This window comes from Ylistrum balloti, unplaced genomic scaffold (assembly GCF_031769215.1).
Source record: "Ylistrum balloti isolate Yb309-2 unplaced genomic scaffold, AGI_CSIRO_Ybal_v1 Utg372470, whole genome shotgun sequence".
In the NCBI taxonomy this organism is placed as follows: domain Eukaryota; kingdom Metazoa; phylum Mollusca; class Bivalvia; order Pectinida; family Pectinidae; genus Ylistrum; species Ylistrum balloti.
The window spans coordinates 15872-39611 of NW_026783108.1; the positions used below are offsets into that span (position 1 = coordinate 15872).

The 23740-nt window shown below is 34.4% G+C and overlaps 2 protein-coding genes across 2 annotated transcripts; one reads left to right on the top strand and one right to left on the bottom strand.

Annotated features, from left to right (window-relative positions):
• Positions 1-297: 297 nt before the first annotated feature.
• LOC132564655 (coiled-coil domain-containing protein 6-like) lies at positions 298-13620 on the bottom strand. The gene is made up of 9 exons (XM_060229292.1): positions 13399-13620; positions 12835-12984; positions 12330-12458; positions 10787-10890; positions 10035-10192; positions 9418-9574; positions 8757-8869; positions 7539-7666; positions 298-7390 (listed from the first exon to the last, which is right to left on the bottom strand). Exons 1-9 carry the CDS (start codon positions 13618-13620, stop codon positions 7319-7321), a joined length of 1233 nt encoding a protein of 410 aa, XP_060085275.1. The 3' UTR covers positions 298-7318.
• Positions 13621-14074: 454 nt separating this feature from the next.
• Positions 14075-22900, top strand: LOC132564653 (uncharacterized). Its single transcript, XM_060229290.1, has 8 exons — positions 14075-14095; positions 14725-14839; positions 15686-15853; positions 16058-16132; positions 16530-16752; positions 17193-17413; positions 18224-18384; positions 18770-22900. Exons 1-8 carry the CDS (start codon positions 14075-14077, stop codon positions 19031-19033), a joined length of 1248 nt encoding a protein of 415 aa, XP_060085273.1. The 3' UTR covers positions 19034-22900.
• The last annotated feature ends 840 nt before the right edge of the window (positions 22901-23740 follow it).

Genomic DNA, 23740 nt, shown 5'->3' on the forward strand with positions numbered 1-23740 from the left:
TCCAATAGTATGTTACAAAACTAAGACTTTCTGTTAATTACTCAAATCAAACGTCACTAAAACCATTTTTTATTGATATGTAAAAAGTAAAGGATGTAAACATTGCGGTCCTGATCTAATTCATACATTAACGCTCGTAACCCTGATACTACGCATGCGTATAAGCCTAGAAAGAAGCTTGTTTAATTGTAATGTCTTGTTTGGGGTATGTGTTGGAGGCACCAGAAGGGGACCAACATCTTTCAAAACCTGACAGGATATTTTCACGATGTAAAAAAAACAAGAGTACATAGAGTCTGACAGGATTAGCACTAAATGTTTAATCTGTACATTCTGTACACATATATACATACACAGCATCTAGGCATGAATATATACAATCACTCGTTTATGTCTCACAGATATGCTTAACAAATAATATCACAACAGCATATAACAAACACTAAATCTAGGTCACAAAATGGAAAAGATATGGTTTGATGGACCAAAGATAGTGAAGAGCCAACACAGAGTCGGGCAACACACACGAAATGGTAATGTTGTAGTCAGGGTCTTTTGGGCAAGTTATAATATACAGTGTTCATGTTTAGGCATAATTTGGATTATTATGTAATAGTAACGAAAGAATCTTAAAAAAAGCTTAACGTTTCATTATTTTACCACAAATAAACCCACAACACCTCTTCAATAGAAGTTTTATTCATTTTCTAAATCTCGTCTCAGGAAAGCATTTTTCTTTAATCATTGTCAACTATTTAATATCTGATGCCAAGGGTGGGCTTATCAGTGGTAATGATACAATGGACGTCAAACAAACAAGTATATGCTACACTACACAAACATGTATTAAATTTTAAATTGTACAACAATTATGGGTTATTTTCAAACATCTAAAAAAAAAGGTCTCAAAATATAAAAAGAATAATGAGAATACTGAAATCCTCTAAAACGTGTGCTTTCACTGATCTACCATCTGAAAACAACTGAGTTAGTAGTTCCTTAACAAACCATCTTCCATAGATTTCTAATCAAAGCAGCAAATTTTGAGAAAATATTCTCTTTGTACATTACGTTCCATATTCATTCATGAAACACAAACAAATTTTGGAAACCAGAACACATAATAAAAGCAGAAGTAAACAGATGAGTTTCATATCAATGTTTACTGTAAATGCAAAATGAAACCATTTCCAATGAACTCATTTCTCCACCCACCCCTCCAAGATATCAGAAGACTGGATCTCACGAATTCAAGCACTCAATTCAAACATTTTATTTTAAGGATCTATATCTGACTGTTGGATTGATCTTTCAATCATTTGAATTATGTAATAGCTACCTTGCAAATCAAAACATGACTCTAGCCCTGAGGATAAGAGAAAAAGAACACAGACTGACTACTGCGTATTATTTAGTATGTAATCCACACTTGGTATCAATTACCACTTCATCTATCTGACAAACAAATAAACATCAAGTAACACATAACTTGGAACACAAATTAAAATGCCTTGCTGAAGAAAACTTTGAAAAATAATGTTTGCACACAATGAAGCTATTTTTCAACAGAATATAGTACTGTAAACATACTTATTTTCACAATTTCAATAGGTAAACTGTATGTTCAGGGGTTATTTTCACTATCAGTTTACCTTCACATATTTAATGTATGCTTCAATATGTACGCGTTACGTCACAAATTCAGGTGCATGGGGTAAGTGGCCAAATGACTTCCGCTTATTTAGGGTAAATTTTCCCAACATGTACATTTCTATCTTTGTATAATTAGTGTAAATTTCCCCTAAACGTACATGTCCACCTTGATAGTATCAGTTGGTTTATCAAAATATTTCTGTTCTGATATGCCAGTATCATTAACACATACAGATAGACAAAACTAGCATCATATAGAGAATTTGATCTTTCTCTTAGTAGTTCTCATGCAATTTCTAATATTAAATTTCCTCTCTACTAGCGTATATTGTTTACACTAAATACATTTCCAGATTAAACTTGGTTTTGTTCCTTACACTGTATATTGTATCTGACATTGCTATATATATCCAGATAAATACTTTGCGCCACTTAAATACAAGTTTGACTACACTACTTTAATTTATTTATTGTTTATCAAGTTCTACACATGTAGAAGAAACATACCGTAAAATGTCATTACAACTGAGAGATGTTTTATTTGTTTATCATTCACTGATTTGTGGCAAGGTGGTGCTGTGGTAACACACTCGTCTTTCACCTAGCCATCCAGGGTTTGATTCTCCGACTGGACATAAAAGGTAACGGGTCACCTGCACAATCATGTGGGTTTTTCTTGGTACTCCATTTTTATCTCACAAAAAGAACCCTCGTGCACTTACATCAAGGCCAACAAGAGTGATTAAGACCGGTTGAAATGACTTGTTTTGCAACTGTTGTAAAATAAGTGAAGTTTCTATTTTTTAAATCATTTCAATCGAGAAAATTATGAGCCATCAATTCATTCTTTACACAGTTTCCATGAATCATGTTCACAATAGATCAACTGATTTCACATCGAGTATGATAACATGGAAACGTGATGTTTAACACAATTCAAAATTACTATCTATGTCTTATACACTCAAACTTATATAAAATAAAAAATATGTACCTTTATGTTCTATCAACTTATAAATAATCAAAAGATCAACAAAGATTGCAGGACAAAAAAAAATTAACACAACGTAATTTTATCTATGGTGCGATTCTTTCGTTGACAGTCTGCACACAGGCACACTGACAGAAAGCCTAATGATATTGTATCTCACAAACATGTAATTAATATAATGCCACAAAGAAGCAAAGACAGACCTCCATCAGTTTACAGTTATCACTAATAAAAATGCAAATATATAATTGAGCATGTGCAGGTAATATCCAAACAATAAAATATTATCCTAAATTTGGTAAAAGTTGATAAATACCGACATTTATGTGCAACCTCCATTTAACTAATAAGATGATTCAAAATGATATGACAAATACGATAATCATTTAGAAATGTCTCTTTCATTGGAAAGATCCTTATTTAGACAAATTATAGTTTGTACATAATGAAACTTCATAGTCATAACATTCTTTTGAACAGGTAAGGAGAGAAAGTAATTTTCTTTTTAAGTGTTACCTGTTCATGGGAACATTAATATGGTATTGTTTTGGTAGCAGCTATAGGTAGTCACGGTATTCTGATATACACAATAATGTTTATGTTCTATACACATACCAACTAAACTAATGTCCTAGTGCCATCTCCATTCCAACAAGGGAGATAACTGATGAGAGAAAACCAACATAAGAAAAATTCCAGTGTTTGTGACAAATCTTATTTCACTCATTTAGTAATGATAACTATAACTAATGAATTTCTTGATTAAAATGTTCATACAAACATCATGCTTATGTTTGGGGTATACACATACAAACTGTGTTGTTATATCTAACCCTCAGAGTCAACAAACACATGTACTGTATAGTTGTTTAATTTCACGGGGTTAATATTTTGCAGTCATTACAGATTGGACTGTTTTGGGTGATTAAATTTTGCGCATGTCTAACACTGGCATCTGTGTATACAGGTATGTAACAAATATTTTCTTACATTTTGATTTACACTAAATACTTGCTGTGTATATAACTTCACTCTTTCCTTGATAACGGCAAATATAAAACACCCATGAATATTACCAACTATACAGTATGCCTATTGAAAGTGATGGTGTTCAGAAATCTTAAATTTTCATATGCCTCTTTCAAACCCATACATGTCGTCTATTGAAAGTGATGGTGTTCAGAAATCTTCAATTTTCATATGCCTCTTTCAAACCCGTACAAGTCGTCTATTGAAAGTGATGGTGTTCAGAAATCTTAAATTTTCATATGCCTCTTTCAAACCTGTACAAGTCGTCTATTGAAAGTGATGGTGTTCAGAAATCTTCAATTTTCATATGCCTATTTCAAACCCGTACAAGTCGTCTATTGAAAGTGATGGTGTTCAGAAATCTTAATTCGTCATATGCCTCTTTCAAACCCGTACAAGTCGTCTATTGAAAGTGATGGTGTTCAGAAATCTTAATTCGTCTTTCAGACCCGTACAAGTCAATGTTTGATGTAGTGCCAAACTTTTAATTGGTATTTCTCTTCTTACTGCCATTTTAAATCCAGATTTCTCTCTTTTACCGGCTCATTCATGTCTCCCTCTTTATATTGCCAAAACCCATATTAACTGAACAAAAAGATGGCAGTATAACAAAGTCAAATTTATCATACAAGTCATATCTATTATTTGGCCACTTTGCTCACAGGGGTTGTTATACTTCAAAACAAAAAGGGACGGACAAACTTAACACAATATCACGGATCCAGAAACATTCCTTCAGATAACCAGCATCATACAATCTAGAGCAGTGTCATGGTAACGTTTTATGATTTCTTCACCTCTCTAGCTGAGTCAGTATAACAGAACAATATGACTCAGCCCTCCATATGGTGACATACAACTTCAAATACCTTTCTCCTCAAACAATATGCTACAATACTTCTCCGTTTTTGCAGTACAATTTTGTTAATTAGCAAAGCAATCTACCTTAACAAACTAAAATGTAAGTAAACTACACCACTGACATCTCTGTTAATCCACAAGATTTAACACCGGGCAAGACTGACAAAGTTCCACTTTACAAGTGATAAGCTACAGATATGAACAACTGATTCTAAACGTATATATAGATTGAGTCAGTTCTGAAGGCCTTTATACATGTTTGTAGTGAATGACAATCTGACAAATCCCGGTACATAGCATTAAAATGAAATTAATTAAGATTTAATGAAACAAATTTAAGTTCATTACTGGTTTAGACTCGAATAATCACATAAAAATATAGCTAAATCTGAAAATCCTTTTCCTACACTTCACCATGGATTTCTATGGTTCCTTATAATGTGTTATTGTTGATTCTCAAAACTTCTCTATACATAATGAATTGTATATCATGCAGCTAGTCTGGATAACAGCCAATACATATGATAAACAGAAATTAAAACAGGTACATGAAAAGTAAAACGCATCCAATCTGACCTCCTCCTCTGATGTTAAGACAGCATTTTTAAAATTAGTATTCTTTTCAAATCAGATTTCTATACGTGTCAGATAAGACAGGTTGTCACAATACTCAAGTGATTTAACAGTGTTCCTCATAACCTGTGAATGATGGTACAATAATAGTACAAACTCTTATAAATTTGTAAAATTCAAAATCTGTACTCACTGTGTTCAAGGATACTCATATATGAATAAATTGTTGTAAACTTTAACCCCATTTTCAAAGTAAAAGGCAATGGGGAACACTGTTTAGACTCAAGAAGTTTTCACCAAACATGTCAGAAAAACTGGTGAATGATTACATGAAAGATATGTCTAGACAATAGTAATACATATACATGTTTCCTGACTATGATCTCCTATCACTGTTAAAATACACATGTATATAATTTTAAATTTGTCACATTTAGTATTTCAATGGGTACAGACTCTGCAACTTTGGTGCTTAAAAGCTAATAAATTAAAATCAGGGTACATAGTTTGTGTATTTAACTGGAAACACAACAAAGTTGAAGAAACGGAAGACTTTTCAGGTATCATCAAATCACAAGTAATAGAACATTATCAATTCTGAATCAGATGTTCTCCGCATACAAGTACTTATTTTACATATACATGCATATTATACCACATGGTATCATACAGATTTGATGATAATCAATGAAAACAAAGCAATACACTGTACATTTTAAAGGATGATGCAGAAAACAAATCCAACTTTTCAATAATTGTTTTAATTAACAATAAGACAGTAAAAAGCTAAAGTAGAAAAAAAATCACTGATAATTAAATTTTTGCGAAGAAACGGCCATAAAAAAACCTACCTAGGCATTAGAAGTATATTACCACCAAGTCCAGATATCACAGATCCTTACATATCCTACAAGCATCAAGTAGACCTCATTTCTGTTTAATGATATTTGGAACTTAAAACTTATTCTTTTTAACTTAATATTTCAATCCTTAGCTTTCTTTAATGAACACCATAAAAACTAATAATCTTTACCAGATTCAATGTTCATCTAAGTGTCATATCTTTGATTTATTTATCTATTAAACTAAATTTACTGAGAATTACATCACAATTAATAAACAAACTGACAAACAGTGATAATTTCAATTTTTGTTGAAATTAACTTCAGGTGCCTACAAAACTTCGTGAAAGATGGTTCCACACACAATCTTACAGTTTTTTTTATAAATTACAGATGTATGTAGTTTAGAAAGCATCACAAGGATTACATGAAGGGGAAATCCTAAAATCTACAAAAAAAAAAAAAAAAAGTGGATCAATTTATCACACAAGAAAAAATTAATGTAACATTTCAAATCTTAAAAATTACTAAAAATCTACAAATGAAAGCAAAATAAATCCTACCTTATCATAGATAGATGTGATTGATTCCAGATTCTTAATTATCATTCTGAAAATGAACTTGATGCAAGTAACATTAACATGATCCAATACCTAATTTGTTGATATTCCGGACAAAATAGATTTACAATAGAAATGTTATGAAAAACATAATTAATATAATCCTTAATCAATATTTGTGCAGATAATTTGTGATCGACAAATACGACAGCATTTTTTCCCTAACATAATTACAAACTTAACAAAAAAATGTCTTGTATTTCAGCAGAAAATTTTTTGTACCATATCCCCATCCCACTACCTATACTAACTAACTCAACTCAACTCTAGACCCCAAAGTAATCACATACACACAAGCACACACATTTAACAAGAGAACAGGGACTAGAATGCTTCGTAAAATACCTCAACATTTGGTTTAGTATACCAATAACATAGCCAACTTAACCTTTCCTAAATTCAGAACTGGAATCTGAGAAAAGGGAGAAAAATAGAAATGCACGTCTAACTTCTATTCCCAACTCATTCAATGACAATTTCCACAGTATGGTAACAGGTGGGGTACTGATAGCACCTCATAAACGGACTTGGCTCTTGACCTTGATGACACAGAGCTGCATGATGATCCTCCATCGGGACAGTTGTGGTAGGTAAGCGTTAGTATGCGTGTACAAAACACTAAAAGTCCACAAGAGATAGCACCAACGAAACAGTCCGAGCAATGAAAGTCCAAAAACGTTTGACAGCTGGAGCTGTAACTATGGCAGCAGGCTAGATGGATGTGCACTGTATTGTCAACGGGCCAATTCTCAGGTCTTCTCATTTCTTTCGGGAAAACTACTGGGTCGGGCAAATTTGTCTGGGCTTGGCCTTGCTTTCTGCTGCAATAACAAAAGTATAATTTCAAATTTATTTACTGAAAGACAAAATAAGGAGCAGTATTTGATAATAAGTTTCAAATTTCAAGGACAAACTCCTGGTTATTTTTCCATCATACTTTTGGCAACCTTCGCATCCATAAACACTCACATGCATGCTTGTCATATGGCTGTGTACCGGTGGTGAGGAGCTCGGCATTTGAGAAGGAGGATGAAATGGAGAACTGCCAGTGCTTCTTCTCATGGGACTAGGGGGGCTGAATGCTGGATAGTTCAACCCTGAAATATCAAATAATATTAAGGTTTATCTAAAACCTTTAAAACAAAACTAACATAAAATTTTAATATTGAAACTTGTTGTGTTATGCTCAATTTCCATATATAGTAAACAAAACAACTCGTGTGACCATAAATTTCCAAAACATGTACAAATGGGTCAATATCTAGACACTGCCCTGGGTTCCACTCAGGTCAACAAGAGGGATTAATATAATACATGTTTGTCTTCTTTAAGTTCTTTTGTGATGATAGGAAATCATCTGCAAATAAAAAACAGGTCATCTTTCTATTCTGTAGTACTAAAGACAGTGCCGCAAGTGTTAAGAGTGGACAACCTGATTTTAAAACTGGCTTATGTTCTCTGTACATGTACTGACAGAAAGATACACCTGAAAGAAGGCATGAAGAAGTTGTCACAGAGATATAGCAGCAAACACTGCCAGAGGGGAGAAGTCAAATAGACAAAATTTTGGAAAGACCAAAACTTTCCAAGTCGGGAGCAGGCAGGAAGGGCAGTGTGCAAGCAGGTATGATACTGACAACAGCGGAAGACTGAACGGAGGCAGACATTCAACAGAGGATGAGATTCTCAGTAGATTTTACTTCAACACATGTTCCCACAGCTCAAAACAAAAAGGGATGGCTGAATAAAGCTGATGAATGTCAATAGTAGGGATATTCCATGGAGGACATGATGTCTGCATGTGGAAATGGGCTGCAGGGGATTCCCTGGCCAGTCATTTTGTAGAGCCTTAAAACTACTAGGAGTGACAGGATCAGACCAGAAAAAACTGGCAGGGGCTACTTTCAGGTGAATATGGAGGAAGATGTAGGAAAGGAGTAGGCACCAGACACAAGATGATTTAAGTAAAGTCAGCATCACTAACTAAAATGATGCATCAGGCCAAATTGGGAAAATATCCACCACAATAGGCTGTGACAACAAGCAGCAGCAAGCACTGATCAATGACTGGGTACCCCTAGAGGATGCTGTGGAAAAAGCTGAAATGTCTTAAGGGAAGAGAGATGACCTGATAAGGGACCGGCCAGCATCAGATTATTACAGTATATTTAAGATATGACAACTTACCTGGTGACATAGGTCTGGAAGTGTTTGGAGAGCCATATGGGATAGGACTGGACACTGTCCGCGGTCTGGCTCCATGACCTATTTCTTGCTGTTTTGTCATTTCGTTGAAATGTCTGTAAAGGAATACATAAAACTGTATGCAAATTGATGGGTTAGGAAAACATGTAGAATATTGTGTTCAGAAACACTCAGAGGACATCGAAATCAATATATGTGTCAGTACTGGTAAACAGATCGGATATAAAGTAAACATCAGACAGAGGGAGAGGTTGTGTTCAACATACCTAGTTACATGAATCATTCCCTAACTAGAATTCCAAAAAACAAAGATGTAAATTATGATAATTATATATAGATGGTCGATTACACTAATTACTAAACAGGGTCCCTGACAGGTCTCAAAAAGTCCCTAGAAAGAGTCTGATGAATCAAACTTCTCCACTGCATATCTCAGTGTAACATGGCATGAAATTATCTAGAACTCTCCATTCTAATATATAATCTGACCAATGGAAACAAGCAATGAGTTCAAGTCAATCTGGCTACTGCAATGTATTTTCCTATACTCTCACAGTGTACAAACATCTTTATCCCGGGTATTCTGACACCTGGAAGTGGAACAAATGACATGATGCAATTGATGCTTTGTGCATATTTTTACCTTTCATCATCCATTTCTAAGCTTGATTCACTCTCTGAAAGATGGCGACAGAGGCTTTCCCTTCGTTCCATTTCCATTTGGAGTTTTCTTTGAAGCCGAAGATTTTCCTCGCGGATGTGTTTCTCTTCCTGTGCATACTGTGCCATTTTCTGTTCATCTGCAAAATGAAATCAACCTCATTATCTGCCTAAAAAACAGATGTATTATTTATCTTAATTGTTGTAAATATGATCCTCAGTCAAGTGAATGAATAGACAAAAATATTGAAATCTTTGTCACTTTCAATTCAACTGATTTTCACTACATACTAAAGGCATTTTCACTGTTAACTACTGGGTGGAACAATATATGCCAATTCCATGTCAAAGTGGTAATTATACTATGATCAAAATTCGTTGAAGTATCAAAATATGAGATGTATGTACCATTGCCCCAGAAAAGATATCTGTGATGTACTTGTGAGAAAAAAAATTACCTGTCATACTCACTAAATATACGGGTATGATTAAGTATTTAATAGGTACCATTAAATATCCTCTATGTTCTTTATCTCCAGATTGCATGGGTGTTATAGGTAGGCCAAGGGGAGATTATAAAAGGAAGCTGGTCTCACTTACGTTCTTGCTGTCCAGCTCTCAGCATATCCTTTAGTTTATTCACCTCTCCCCTCAGGTTCTCGATGTGCTGGGCAAGATTATTGGCAGTGTCCCCATTATTCATCTCCCGTGGCGATGGTGGACCAGTCACTGGCTGGTCTAGTTTTTCCTGAAGCATCCTGAAATATAACAAGTTACATCATTCTCCCATGGGCTTTACTCCTTACACATGAATGAGGGTACAACCAATCTCCCTCAAAACTGATAAAATTCAAAAACTTGTTCTCAAGTTTTCAAGAGCTCTTAAACTTGAATACAATGTTTGGGGGTAAACTGCACTCCCAGTTTCAAAATACAAAGGGAAATGGTACCACTGTAAAGACATGTCTGTGCTCTAACCAAAGCACTTTTTATCGTCTGAGGTGGGAGGGGTCTGTTCTCTGTTCCTTGTTATCTTAGGTGTAGAAGTATCCCTATTTTTCACAATAATATGAAGCACACCAATTCATGTAACTTCAATATGACAAATCTGATGTAGTAAGAAACTGTTATCACTTGCAGAAAGCCTTTTGGCATAGACATGGTTGATACAAAATAGTTTTTAACACTTCTAGGTGTACAATTTGAGACCAAAATAAAAAAATCTTCTAACCAAATGTTTTTTTTTCTATATAATATGCTGGTATCTACTCTCCGTTGCTCAACTTATGGAATTTTATACTCCCTGTACTTGATAAATCAAGACAAACATTAGAATTACTATAAAAATCTACCTTTTTTCTGTTTCTAACTTGTCCATGCGTTTCCATAACCTATTGACTAAAGACTCTTGTTCCTGTTCCAAGGCATTCTCAAGCTCTACCTTCTCCCTCCGCAACTGAAAAATAACAAATGGATCAACATACAGGTATGATATTGTTTACCAATAAACTTATGTTATTCAGATGTTGACTTGAGAAACAAATTTTTCTTGGCTTGAATGTAAAATGAGCTGTCTGATGCCTGGGTTTTTACTTTTTGTTTCTCTGACGAAAAAAAAAACATCTAGCTCCGCCCACTTGATAATGACTGGAGGAGTCAACAGCAACATGCCACCTTACAGCGGGTGTGTTAAAACTTCTAACAGTTTGCAAATAGGTTTTTCTTTCATACCAGCATGAAACTAAAAACATTCCTATCAAAGCTTTAATGTAGAAATTCTATATAATAGACATAACGAATGAAATGATGTGTGATCATGGTGCTTTGTCATCTTCAGAGTTCACATATAAGGTGATTAAATGTTTGTTTATCACAACTGGTCAGATTTATGTGTGATATTTCAATCACTATGCTGTGCTACCTGGCTCATGGTGAGCTTGACAATACAATTAAATTGGTTTCATAATAATGGTATTTAACACTTTGTATTACCAAAATCTTACATTCATTTATTTTTTTATCAAATGTATTTCTCATTTATAAATGAATTTATCATTATAATACTTGATAATTTTCTAATTAAATGACAATGTCTGAAACATAAATTCATGTAACAAGACTGAAGCATTGTACTGTAAACTGTTAATTGAATGCAAGTTTTACAACAAATCATGAATTCCTTTGTGGAACCAACGACATTCTCTTATATTGGTAGACATCATTAGCCATTACTTCTTCAATACTGTCAACACAATGTGTCTTATATATACATTTGTAATGTAATGTATCTTGTTTTGATTTTGTTAGAATATATACATGTATATAACAGGATGGAAATGAAAGACAAGATGTCTATTTGTAATGCTTTAAGTCACTGTTCTATTATAATAAATTAACTGTTCGAAAGTTGAATATTTCATATGGATTTCCCTCTCTAAATTAACTGTTCGAAAGTGGACTGTCAAAATTGATTTTGTGAGAGCTTTCCTCCCTAATAAATGTTTCTAAGTGAATAGTTTGTTAGAATATCCTTCTCTGATGAAGTACCTGTTTCAAAGCAGATTGTTTTGTGAGAATTTCCCTCTGTAATAAATTACCAGTTTCAATGTAGATTGTTTTGTGAGAGTTTCCCTCTGTAATATATACCTGTTTAAAAGTAGATTGTTTTGTGAGAGTTTCCCTCTGTAATAAATACCTGTTCCAAGGTTTATTGTTTTGATAAGAGTTTCCCTCTGTAATAAATACCTGTTCCAAGGTTTATTGTTTTTATAAGAGTTTCCCTCTGTAATAAATACCTGTTCCAAGGTCTATTGTTTTGTGAGAGTTTCCCTCTGTAATAAATTACCTGTTCTAAGATTTATTGTTTTGTGAGAGTTTCCCTCTGAAATGAATTACCTGTTCCAAGGTGGATTGTTTTGTGAGAGTTTCCCTCTCTAATTTCTCTATTTTCCTCATTAATTTGTTAACTTGGTACTCCTGTTCCTTCTCCAGGGTATGCTCCAACTCGACCTTCTCTTGTCTCAACTGAAAAATAAGAGAAAGAATATATGTTATTCTGACCTCCTGCCCGATGATGACACTCCCACCCATATTCTGCCCAACCTTACCCTACCAGTTTGGGTTATTTTAGTCCAGGTCAAGATGCTCAATGAGAAAGTTTTGATATGATATTGATTTCAACATTAAATCTCACAGATTTCACTTTGAATGAAAGCAAACATGCCAGTGAGTAAACAAAAATATGAAAGCTCAGAAATTCCAAGATTCTGTATCCTGTGGACCTAGCGATATCATCATCAATGACTAAACACCTTTCGTTTATGTCCCACATGTACAATTTTGTTTGCCAATGCATACATCATTTTACTTTTTACAGAGATACTGTCTAGAAAAAATATACCTGCATCAATTTTCTGGATAAGTCATTTGTCAGGAATTCTTCCTCCTGTTCATAATTCATAGCTAAAGCTTCTTTTTCTTTCTTTAATGCCTGGATTTTCTTTAACAGAGTGTTACTGATGAATTCTTCCTCTTGTTCTGCTCGGGCTTGCTGAAATTTTAAAAAAAACATTCGCATATTTAAGCCTTTTAAAGTTTCTTTTTTTTATGTTGGTCCCTTCAATTTATTGTAACAATATTTCATCGCCTGTTTTTTCTGGTGTGCTGAAAAGAAAAACATATTTTCGTATGGTGTGATATAAAGGTGCGTCATATGTTGCCATTTAATTGGCTAAAACACAAAAATATCCGTGACTCATTTTCTTCTCATAATCACACATGTTCCATACGTGATAAAATTCCATGTCTATCCAAATTTAAATGCCCATGTCAACAATAAGCAGCTGAATAAAAACAATGAAATTACATATTTACAGGAAAAATATATCAATTAATTAAAAATGGTAATCTTGTGAAATGATAAAATTGAATATTTGAGTAACACAGATGACAAAAAGTCACTAACGATGTTGACACTGGCTTTTTGCAGTTCCTTTTTCTCTTCTTGCAACGTTTTACACTTTAACTTATACGTCTCCAGTTCCATTTTCAACACTCTGTTTTCCTGCTGAATTGACTCAAGTCGCTTTTGCAGCTGTTCTAACTGAGCTGGAGACGGGGGTTTCATCGTTGGTCCCCCATCAATGGAGCTGGTATCGCTCTCCAACTCACTCGCACTGTCCGCCATTGTCGATTGTTGTGTTTGGCTCTCAATCAACAATGTGCACCGCCGCAGTTGCGAATTAAAGGGTATACAATAATTTTTGAAATCCCTTAAATAGCGATTTATAACATATTTTAGACCAGATACTTGTCATAGCTTCCAGCTTTCACCTTAATACAAATCAGTAGTTCGAAAATAAAATACTAGCTCTGAGGCCCGAAATGGGGGAATATATTTTACACGAAAACATCCTTCTCATTCGAAGATGACATATTTATTTTGGAATAGTGTATACAATTTTGTTACATGTTCCTTTCAGAATAGGGTATTTACTTTCCTATCATATTGCCGTGATCGTATATGATATAATATTACCCTTAAGGAAAACTCAGTCTGAAAAAAGATTAGGCCACGAGGTCAATAGGTCAAGGTACACTTGTAATCGCACCACGCTGCGGCGACTGTGTTAGGGACGGATATGACCATGGATTTCTTTCAGGTTGTTTATTTTTGTAATACTGTACCTATTATGTATTCTTTGCACGCACAACTATAGATAATGAGTTAGAAGTTGTTAAACGAACGGAAAGCAAGTTGTACTTTTTTTGTAAACACATTTTAAATGATAATATTTAACAGCTGACGGTACTCGCTCCTACGATTATAACTGGCTGAAGTGCATAGATATTGATATTCGTTGTGTTTTGAAAGGGGCGACAAGATTATGGACTTGGACATCTTAATCCGCGGGGAGATGCAAGTTCTTATATTAAAACAGATCAGCTTTGTTGTGCAACTATTATGTAAGCGTACAATAGGCCTGTTATGTTCGAAAGAGTACACAGCGACCAGAAGTTGTCACAGCCCAGGTGACAGCAACAATCTAATACATGTATACATATAAGCCACATATCTTTATGTGATTGGAACTAAACTTGGCACGTTCATTGGCTTCGATTATGTTGGCTTAGATGTGTGTATATGCAATATTTAATTGCCAAGTTGTCAAAATTCTACCGCTGCTTTCCACTGGTTAGTGACAGCAAATCAGCCAGTATATTCAAGCAATTAAAAATGTCACTAATGTTTTAAAATCTAACATCAGATGAATGTTTTCTTTCATTCTAGGACTTGGACTGGTGGGTGAAATTCCGTGACCCAATGGACATCTACAAACACCATCCAAGTTTTTTCAAATTGGAGATAATGACCTTTTTCTGTGCCCTGCTCACTTTGATTCATGGTAAGGTTCCTACACTATCTATCATTGTCCACTGAAACATGTCACTGGAACTTGTGGTGAGGGTATACCTTGATGAGAAGTTCTGTCATGTTTTTAAAATTAGATCATGCTGAACTATCAGGTATATTTTGACCTTTAACCCAAACAAAAAAACTTTGTCTAAGCTCTATTTCCCACACTACTATAGTCACTGAATCCTGGGATGAAGGTTCACCTTGTTGAGGCAATGTCTTTTTGATCAAAAGTAGGTCATTCTGACCTTTGGCCTACATAAAAAAGTTATTGTCTGGGTTCTATCTCCTACACTACCAGTCACTGGAACTTCTTATTTGGGGTATGGGTTCATCTTTGTGAGGCAATGTGTTGTGTATCAAAAGTAGGTCACTCTGACCTACATTCTGACCTTTGGCCTATATCAAGGATAGTAATTGTAGGGGTTTATCTCCCACATAACTAATCATTATCACTTCTTAATTTGGGTATAGGTTCACCTTGGTGAGGTGGTGTGTTAAAATGGGAACGTAATTCACCAAATTTTGTTGTTTATAAGGCAAAAATCCTACTTGTAGTGCAGAGCAAAGAAGAACCTTAACCAAGTAATTTAAGATACCCCAAACATCCCTAATCTTTATCATTAGTTCATATATATATTTATACAAATTTTCTCTTTATGACTGTTTTTAAGAAAGTTCTATTAAAGTCAATTTCAACCCTTTGAAACTACTTTCTATTTATGTTTTCAAACATGTAGGAAACCAACATTTGTTTATCTGTTTATTTACTAGTTAATGAGTGCACTTGTTTTTATGTGTTTGATATATTGAAAATGTCCCTCCTTTTTTACAGCCCTGAGGAATGGTGGGCGATTCAAGTGGCTGTGGTTAGGAGTCATCTTACATGGACTTGTTGTTGAGGCAGTTAGCTACAACCTTCCAGAAATTGATAATTTCTGGCACGCCCAGGGCATGGTCATGTTCCTTGGGGGTAGACTTCCACTTTACATTGTGGTCATTTGTAAGTTCCATCTCATCATATAAAAAAATATCAAAGCATAATTAACTGTAGATAAGAGAGTGTATGTAAAGTACAAATAAGTCAATTTTTTGTGTTGATGAATTTAATTTCAAAGAGATGAATACTGTATTAAAAAGTATTTTTGCTTTCACTTTACTGTCAGTCTTTTCCAAACACCTGCAATTTCTATTTAAAATGTTTCAGACTCTGTGTTTTTGTATACTGCATCAGTAGCAGTTGCCCATTGGAGGCTGAAGTGGTGGGCGGAACCATTCGCTGGTAATTATCCTCATTGAATAAAAAACTCACTGCCCTTATCTAGAAGAGAAGTAAACACAAAACTGAACAAAATTCTCTTTAAAAATTGAGAAACAGAAAATTTTCAAATTAAACAAAGTTGATTGAAAAGTTCTGTTTTTCGTAATGTTTTGTGTCACAAAATATCTTTCATTATGCTAACATAAATACCTGGTATACAAAACTGCAGTTATCTTCAAAGCATCTGCATTTTGTAGAATGGTGTACATGTATTCATATTAAAACATTTGGGGATCTTAGTTACTTGTTGTGAAAGCTGTGAATTAAGAAATTTAAGGAAATGTCACAAAAGTGAAACTCCTGTGTTCTACCTATTATTCTTTTCACCTTATCACTAACAAAAAAAATCTTTTTATAGTGGGCCTGACTGTAGTTATCATAGATCTACCCTATGATATCTGTGCGGTCAAGCACCTGGCTTGGACATGGCATGATACTGACCCCAACATTTACGACAGAATGTATTGGGCGCCCTGGACGAGCTACTACTTTCATGCTTCCTTTGCCTGTGGATTCACTTTTGCGTTCCATGGTTTCCACAAATTGTTTGGTGGAAATGCCAACAGATTTCAGAGCAAAGGGTGAGTGCATTATTTACAGCTGCAAGTTTGTTGACATCTTGTATGCAAAATATGCTATTTTCAATGGCTGAAGATTATTTCAGTAAACTTTCATTCCTAGATTTTTGTGCAAACTGACTTAAAAATTGATTAGTGAAAATACTTTTAACAATTTTTATCATCTTTATTTTTTCTTGATTTTTAAACAACAATATGCTACATCTAAAAGTTTTTGTTTTTCACCTACTTTGCTATGACATGTGGCACACATTTATTTACATTTATTGACAAACACTGTCCTGTGTAGCCAATTATTGTATCAGAAAAATTGGATGGATAGGATAATTGCTGATTTAGCAATTCCTGATGTCATGGCCACTTTCTAAATATAGAACTGTGAGTTATGTATTGTCAAGTGTGTGACACACGAAACTCAGAGTTGTTTGTTAATTTTTTTTCAGATTTTTTAAAGAAGTTCCCAACACAATGTTTGCTGCCATGTTAGGTTTCCCCTTGGGTACCCTCCAGTTCCTCCCAAACTACCACATACTCCATGATAATTATAACATACACACCGAGATCTGTGTCATCATGTTTTTTGCTGTGTATGTGATGATTATGTGGAAGGGGGACAGAGCAGCATGTCTAGAGAGGTCACAGAGTGCAGAGAAACTAAGAAAAAGTAAGTCAAGAATTACTAGTAATTTTCATAGAATCTTTCTGTGGAAGGGCGGGGGGGGTGTATTATATTTCTGTGAAGACAGAGTAGTTGTAATGATACATAAGCAGTCTGTGTTTAAGGTTCAAACTGTGATAATCCTAGATATTTTTGTTTGAGAGTACTGAACACTCACTGACAGTCCCCGAAAATAAACAGGAACTCAGGTGTTTGAGAAGTATTTTGTGGTCTGAAAGTGGATATTAACGAAATGTATAATGCAGATACTGTAGACACCGTTGTCTGAGGTAGTAAAAGCCTGGTAACTTCCACTTTTGTTTTCCAGATTTATATTAACAAAATTGTCTGAATTGTTTACTCTAAATTTGTTTAAACTATAGAAAAATAATCAAAAATAGTTACTTGGCCCTTCCCATTAAAGACGATCTCTAATTTTAATAATTAATTTAATGGTATTTAATTGACCAGTTTTTTTTAGATAAAAAACCAGTAATCCACTGTCACATTTAGTGTTATATACATATTACCTGATCATTACTTAGAAATAGAGAGTTCATGATCTGTTATTTCATTTGAAAGTAACTAATTATTCATTGCGAACAAAATTGATTAATTGATACATAACATATCTTTTTCCTATTTTTTGATAATCTCTTAATTTCTAAAATCATCATTACTTTACCAGTAAGCCATCCTAAGTCCCAGTAAATAAGTAATAGTGTGATTTTCACCTGGGGCCGAGCCACAGAAGGGACCTTTTTTGATTAAGTGAACTGAACTGAATAGATATTTTGTATCTCTTTTTCCCAACAGCAAGCTGGTTCAGCGAGATCACACTACTGGCTGTTGTCTACTTTACATTCTTCTTACATCTGGTGGTGACTGGGAAACCAGAGGAGCAGGTCTCCATCGGCTTGCATGAGGTCATCGGACCATGTAACGAGACTGTTGAGATGACCGCTGCATCTGGACAGGTGAGTCATTTAAATGTTTGAATTATTAGTGTATATTACTGTGTGTTATTTAGACTGAATGACTTGTGCATGGATATACTATTATACAATATTCCATGGTACTAGCCGGTGTGAGGTTTAGATATATTTATAAATTTCAGAATACTATTACCTTGCGTGCTGGTAGGGATCTGTAGAAGGAATTGAATTATCAAAGGGTATTTTGCAATCAAGTTTATCACTTTTACAAGTATACCATAATTTTGTCTATGGTCATCAGCGGTGTTATGAAACAGGTAGCTCATGGTCTGTAGAATGTTTTATATAACCAAGCATTGTTTTCCATTATTTTCAAGGCTACACATGTACTGTAAGAATTACTTAAAAGTTATCTCCCTTTTACTAGATCCTGACAAAGAGAAAGTACCTATGTCTGGAGGACTATGATGAAGACTACTTTGATTTCCACTGCATCAAGGGTAAACCACCAGTAGGGGTGGAGTGGTACACTGCATGTGGCACCCCCTACAGAAACTACATGGAATATATTGTAGTTGTAGGTTTCTGCTGTCTCTTTGGACTTCACTGGATATTTTCACTGATAGGGAGTGGTGGGTTACCGAGGGCAACGCCAAGTCCCAGCAAAGAGCATAAGGCCAAACAGAACTAACCATGGGAATCAAAATGGCAATGAGTGATGCATATAAGTGCAAAAGTTTACATGTGTGTAATTAGCTGAAATATCTGTAATGTTGCTCTCTTTTTCTTTTTTTTTTTGGCATTATCGTGCGTCAGTGTGAGTGCCTTCATAGGTATATAAAGTGTGTGCTAGCCCATAGCTTTCCACTCAACAAATTCTCCATGACGTCATTTATATTGCTAAACCTCCCTATAATCTGCATTACTTTCAGCTTTTAAACTATGTTGTTGTGTTACAACCCATTATAATGACAGACTTTGGTTGGGGAAAAAAATTTAATTTAGAGTGAAACTTGAATGCCTTTGTCAGTTCTTATTAAAATTCACATCTTGAAAGGTTCAAGCCTGTTACTGGTATGTGTTATCTTACAACGCTTTATAGTGCCAAAAATATAAACAAAACAGTAAAACTTCATTATAATGCCCTTATATCTCATTATAATGCCGTTTTATCGATTAATTCTTTAGTAGTGCCAACATACTGAATATACTCTAATATACTCTTGTTATCTTATTTTTTGAATTTTTTTTTTATAATTAATGAAATGTTTGTTTTCCTGATTACTATTTCCCTTGATATATTTTTTTTTTAATTACCATGCGTTTTAATGCCAAACTCTTGCTGGTCAAATGGTTGAAATACAACAAAATGTTATTGAAATATGTGTTAGTATTTTGTTAATCAAAACATGATGTACTATGTTTGATATAAGTGATAGTCACTTGTTTTTTTAAGGTACACTTGACTGTAAGTAAGATAACAAATGCAAAACAAATTTCATCAAGTTCCTTGTTTCCTGGGGTTTCAGATCAAGGTAATAAAAAATCTACAGACTTTACAATGTGATTTCAATATGTTTTTCCTGTTTTAAACACATTTTGTGAAAAGAAGATATCTGAGAATTATTAAGTAGTCTGAAAAAATGTTAGTTTATAATTTGATGATAAAAAATCTTTATAAATTATCTACGGGTAAACATTGTAGAATGATTAACTATCTAGCCACTTGTTACTTTGGTTGAGAATATTTATGTTAAGTTCAGTCTGTAGAAACTCAAGTAATAAATTTGAATCTGTTTAAACTGGATATCTTGAACATTGAATAACTGTCTTAACTGAAGTTGAATTCATTTATTTTAACAAATATAGAGAATCCTGGATCGTGGAAAGGCCAGTTTAGAGAATTTACGCTTTAGTTTTGTTTTTGTGTCGCCTGCAGAGATGGCGGACACTTAAGGATCACTTTGTCCGTTGTCATGCGTCGGTGGCGTCCATATGAAAGTTTTCCGGACTTTTTTTCTGTAATGCTTTGAATTATCAAAATGAAATTTGGTATATGGCTTGTTGTTGGAAGGGTACAGATTAAGTTCGATTCTTGGCTGTCTGTGACCCTTCTTTGCAGAGTTATGCCTCTTCGATAATTCTTTGGGAATATAGTTTATTGTACTTTTCTTGAGTTTTGAAATGAAATATGAGAAATGGCTTCATGGTCAAACATTACAGATAAGGTTCGATTCACGGCTTTCTTGGCAGGGTTATGCCCCGTTGAACTTGGAAAATTTTCTTGGTTATGCTTCGAGTTACCAAAATGCAATTTTGTATATGAGTTCTTGGTCAAAAGTTGTGTACCGAGTTCGCTTCTTGACATTCTGTAACCCTTCTTGGCAGTGATATGTCCCTTAGAACTTCGAAAATTTCTCAGGAATATTGCTTTGCACTGTTTTCCCTTTATGCTTCGAGTTATAGAAATGAAATTTGGTATTACAACTTTATGGTTGAATGTTGCACATCCAGTTCGATTTCTCGGTGACGCTTTATGCTGGCAACACATACAGTTCCAAGGAACTCTTGTGATTTCTGGAGAAGACACTTGGAAAAGGTGACCATGATAACACTTGCATAATTATTTACAAACTATTTAATCTGTGTGATCTCGGCGATAGAAAATGTATTTTTGTGTAGAAAAGTATACATGTTGTGTGTCATTGTAAATGATGGAGCAATACTGTGCCAAAAAGATGGGTTGCTGAAATATCAAATCGTTGTTTATATTTATAGTGCCATCTAGTATTAATATTCTATAAGGTACATATATTTTGTGTCTTGTATAATTATATATCTATATACATGATTACATTTCCATTCTAAGTCCCAAAGCTAAGCTAGTAGAAATGGGGTTCATCGACCTATGAATACAATTGGTTCAGAGTCTTCTTGGTTCTATTTTTGCTACCTTATAAATCTAAATAACCAAACAGCTGACATTTTGCTGTCGATGTTGATGATATAAAATTAAATTGTGCAATATTTTTAACGACACATTATTTTTAGGATATTGGCAACTGCGAATTTTGTATGGAGAAAATTTATGGCTTCACGCTAGAATAATTGTATACACATGTACCTGGTACACAGGTGTACATTGTACCTACAATAAGTGACTTGCTTTCATAGAAGATTGACTGTTAAAAGAATTTTTATTCAAAGCTGGTGTGGATATAACAAACTTTTAAAAAAATTTGGTCAACAGTGAGGTAAAACCCCAGGCTTTGTGGCAGTGTAATATTTACCTGAATTAGGCTAAAATAATGTTTTTCACAATATGCACAATTTGTAGTGATGCAAAAAAGTATTTTATGGGGTAAACAGCAAAATAGATTATGGCAAGACCCTGTAATGGTCTGTCTCATGTAGAACAAATTCTTGTAGAAATGGTGTTTTCAGTATTTACAAAAATATATATCTGTGTTTAAAATTATGTTATAATTCTGCACAAATTTGATTTAGTTTTCATCGATATACAATTGTGCTGCATACACCATGTTAAGCATTGTGTTATACAAGTTTTCTTTATCTTTAGCCCACCATCATCAGACTTTAAGTTATCACTATTTCTTGAGAAGTACTGGATGGATCTTTCTTATTTCATATGTAGGTTTCCTTTTGTCCCTCGTTGTGCCCATATAATTTTTGGACTGATCAGAAACAAAATGGCTTCCAAATGGCCATTTTGGATTTGGCAGGTGAAGATTATTATCGCTATTTCTGCAAAGGAATGTTCAAATGTGTTAGCAGTAAGAGCAAAAACAGAGAAGAGAAAAGAACAGGAAAGATCCAATTTTCAAAGAGCAAATAAAGATCAAACAATGGTGGGCACCAAGATCCCTCTAGGATCTCTAATTATAGATGCATTGATCATGGATGAATTATACAACAATCAAAATGATAGCCTATACTTAACACAGATGTTATTGGTACTAATGTCATGTAGCTGCAGGTACAGGTCAGTACTGATATAAGTGTGAACATTTTGTTTTCAAAAAGTGGTCATTTTTTTTTTTTTTATTTATTTTTAATGAAATAAACTCTACACACATTATATTGAAGTTATACACAATGTTATGGTTATACAATTAATTGTATCAATGCTCCATATAATAAAGTTGTCATGCATACATGTTTAACTCAGGATCTAATTCATTACAGTATTTGGAAACACTAAAATTAAACTAAAAAGAGTAAAATTTGCTTCCCAGAAAATATGGTAAAAATCTGTTTATGTTGATGTTAAAGAGGGAACTGTCCGTGATTCATTTCTCTTCCATCAGATCAATGCTAACTTATGTGGAAACTAAATCTGTTATTAAAATAATTATATAAGGAATATGCTGTATACTTAAGTTTCATTAGATTTTCTGTCAATAATTTATTGTGCTATTTTTTGTGTTTCACGACATCACATAAAACTGGTTTGGGTTTGTTTGCATATTCATGAATAGTGGTTATGTTTCAATCTGTACATTCCAAGTATCAATAAACTGTGACATACAAGAAAGAATATAGTGTTTTCTTTATCTTGGTAGCTATACTGAAATGAATAAGAAACGCAACTTCAAATTGTAGGTTTAATAAAATAATACTTGTGAGCATTATGTCTTAATTTCATATGTAATAGTTAATATTGAATATTGATGTAACATCCTCTAAATGTTTGGAGATTTTTAAGAAAAGGTCACTTCGCTAGAAGGTCATGATTGGTAGTACCCTACGTGAATCCAAGTTGAAATGGCAGCAGTTTTGAAACCTCGAACAGCTATAGCATCTCTAATTCTTCGTTGCATCGAGTTCATCAGGGCATTGACTGTCCGTATTGGAATGTTATTCCATTCTTGGACGAGTGCATTTGCTAACAGGGGGAGGGTATTTGGGGGGTTACGGCGTAGTTCATCCCACAAATGCTGTGGGGACAAATCGGGGCTATATGGAGGCCAATCTATAGGAACAATGTTCTGTGTCGCAAAGTCTCTATGCAACGTGTTTACGTTATCTTGCTGCAAGGTTAGATGATGCTAACAAACGGCACAACATGGGGCCTAAGGATCTCATCCCGATAGCGTACGGCTGTTAAATTCCCATTGACTATCACCAAAGGTGTCTTCAAACCATGTCCCGCCCAAACCATAACTGATCCACCCCCAAATCGGTCATGCTCCAAAACACAGGCGTCAGCAAAACGTTCGCCTCGACGCCGGTACACACGTTGACGGCCATCTGCTCGAAATAACGTGAATCGAGATTCATCGGTGAAGAGCATGGACCTCCAACGTCTCATAGGAAAACGTCTGGGCATATGTGCCGTCAACCATTGCATACGATGTGCTCGACGTTACGGTGTTAG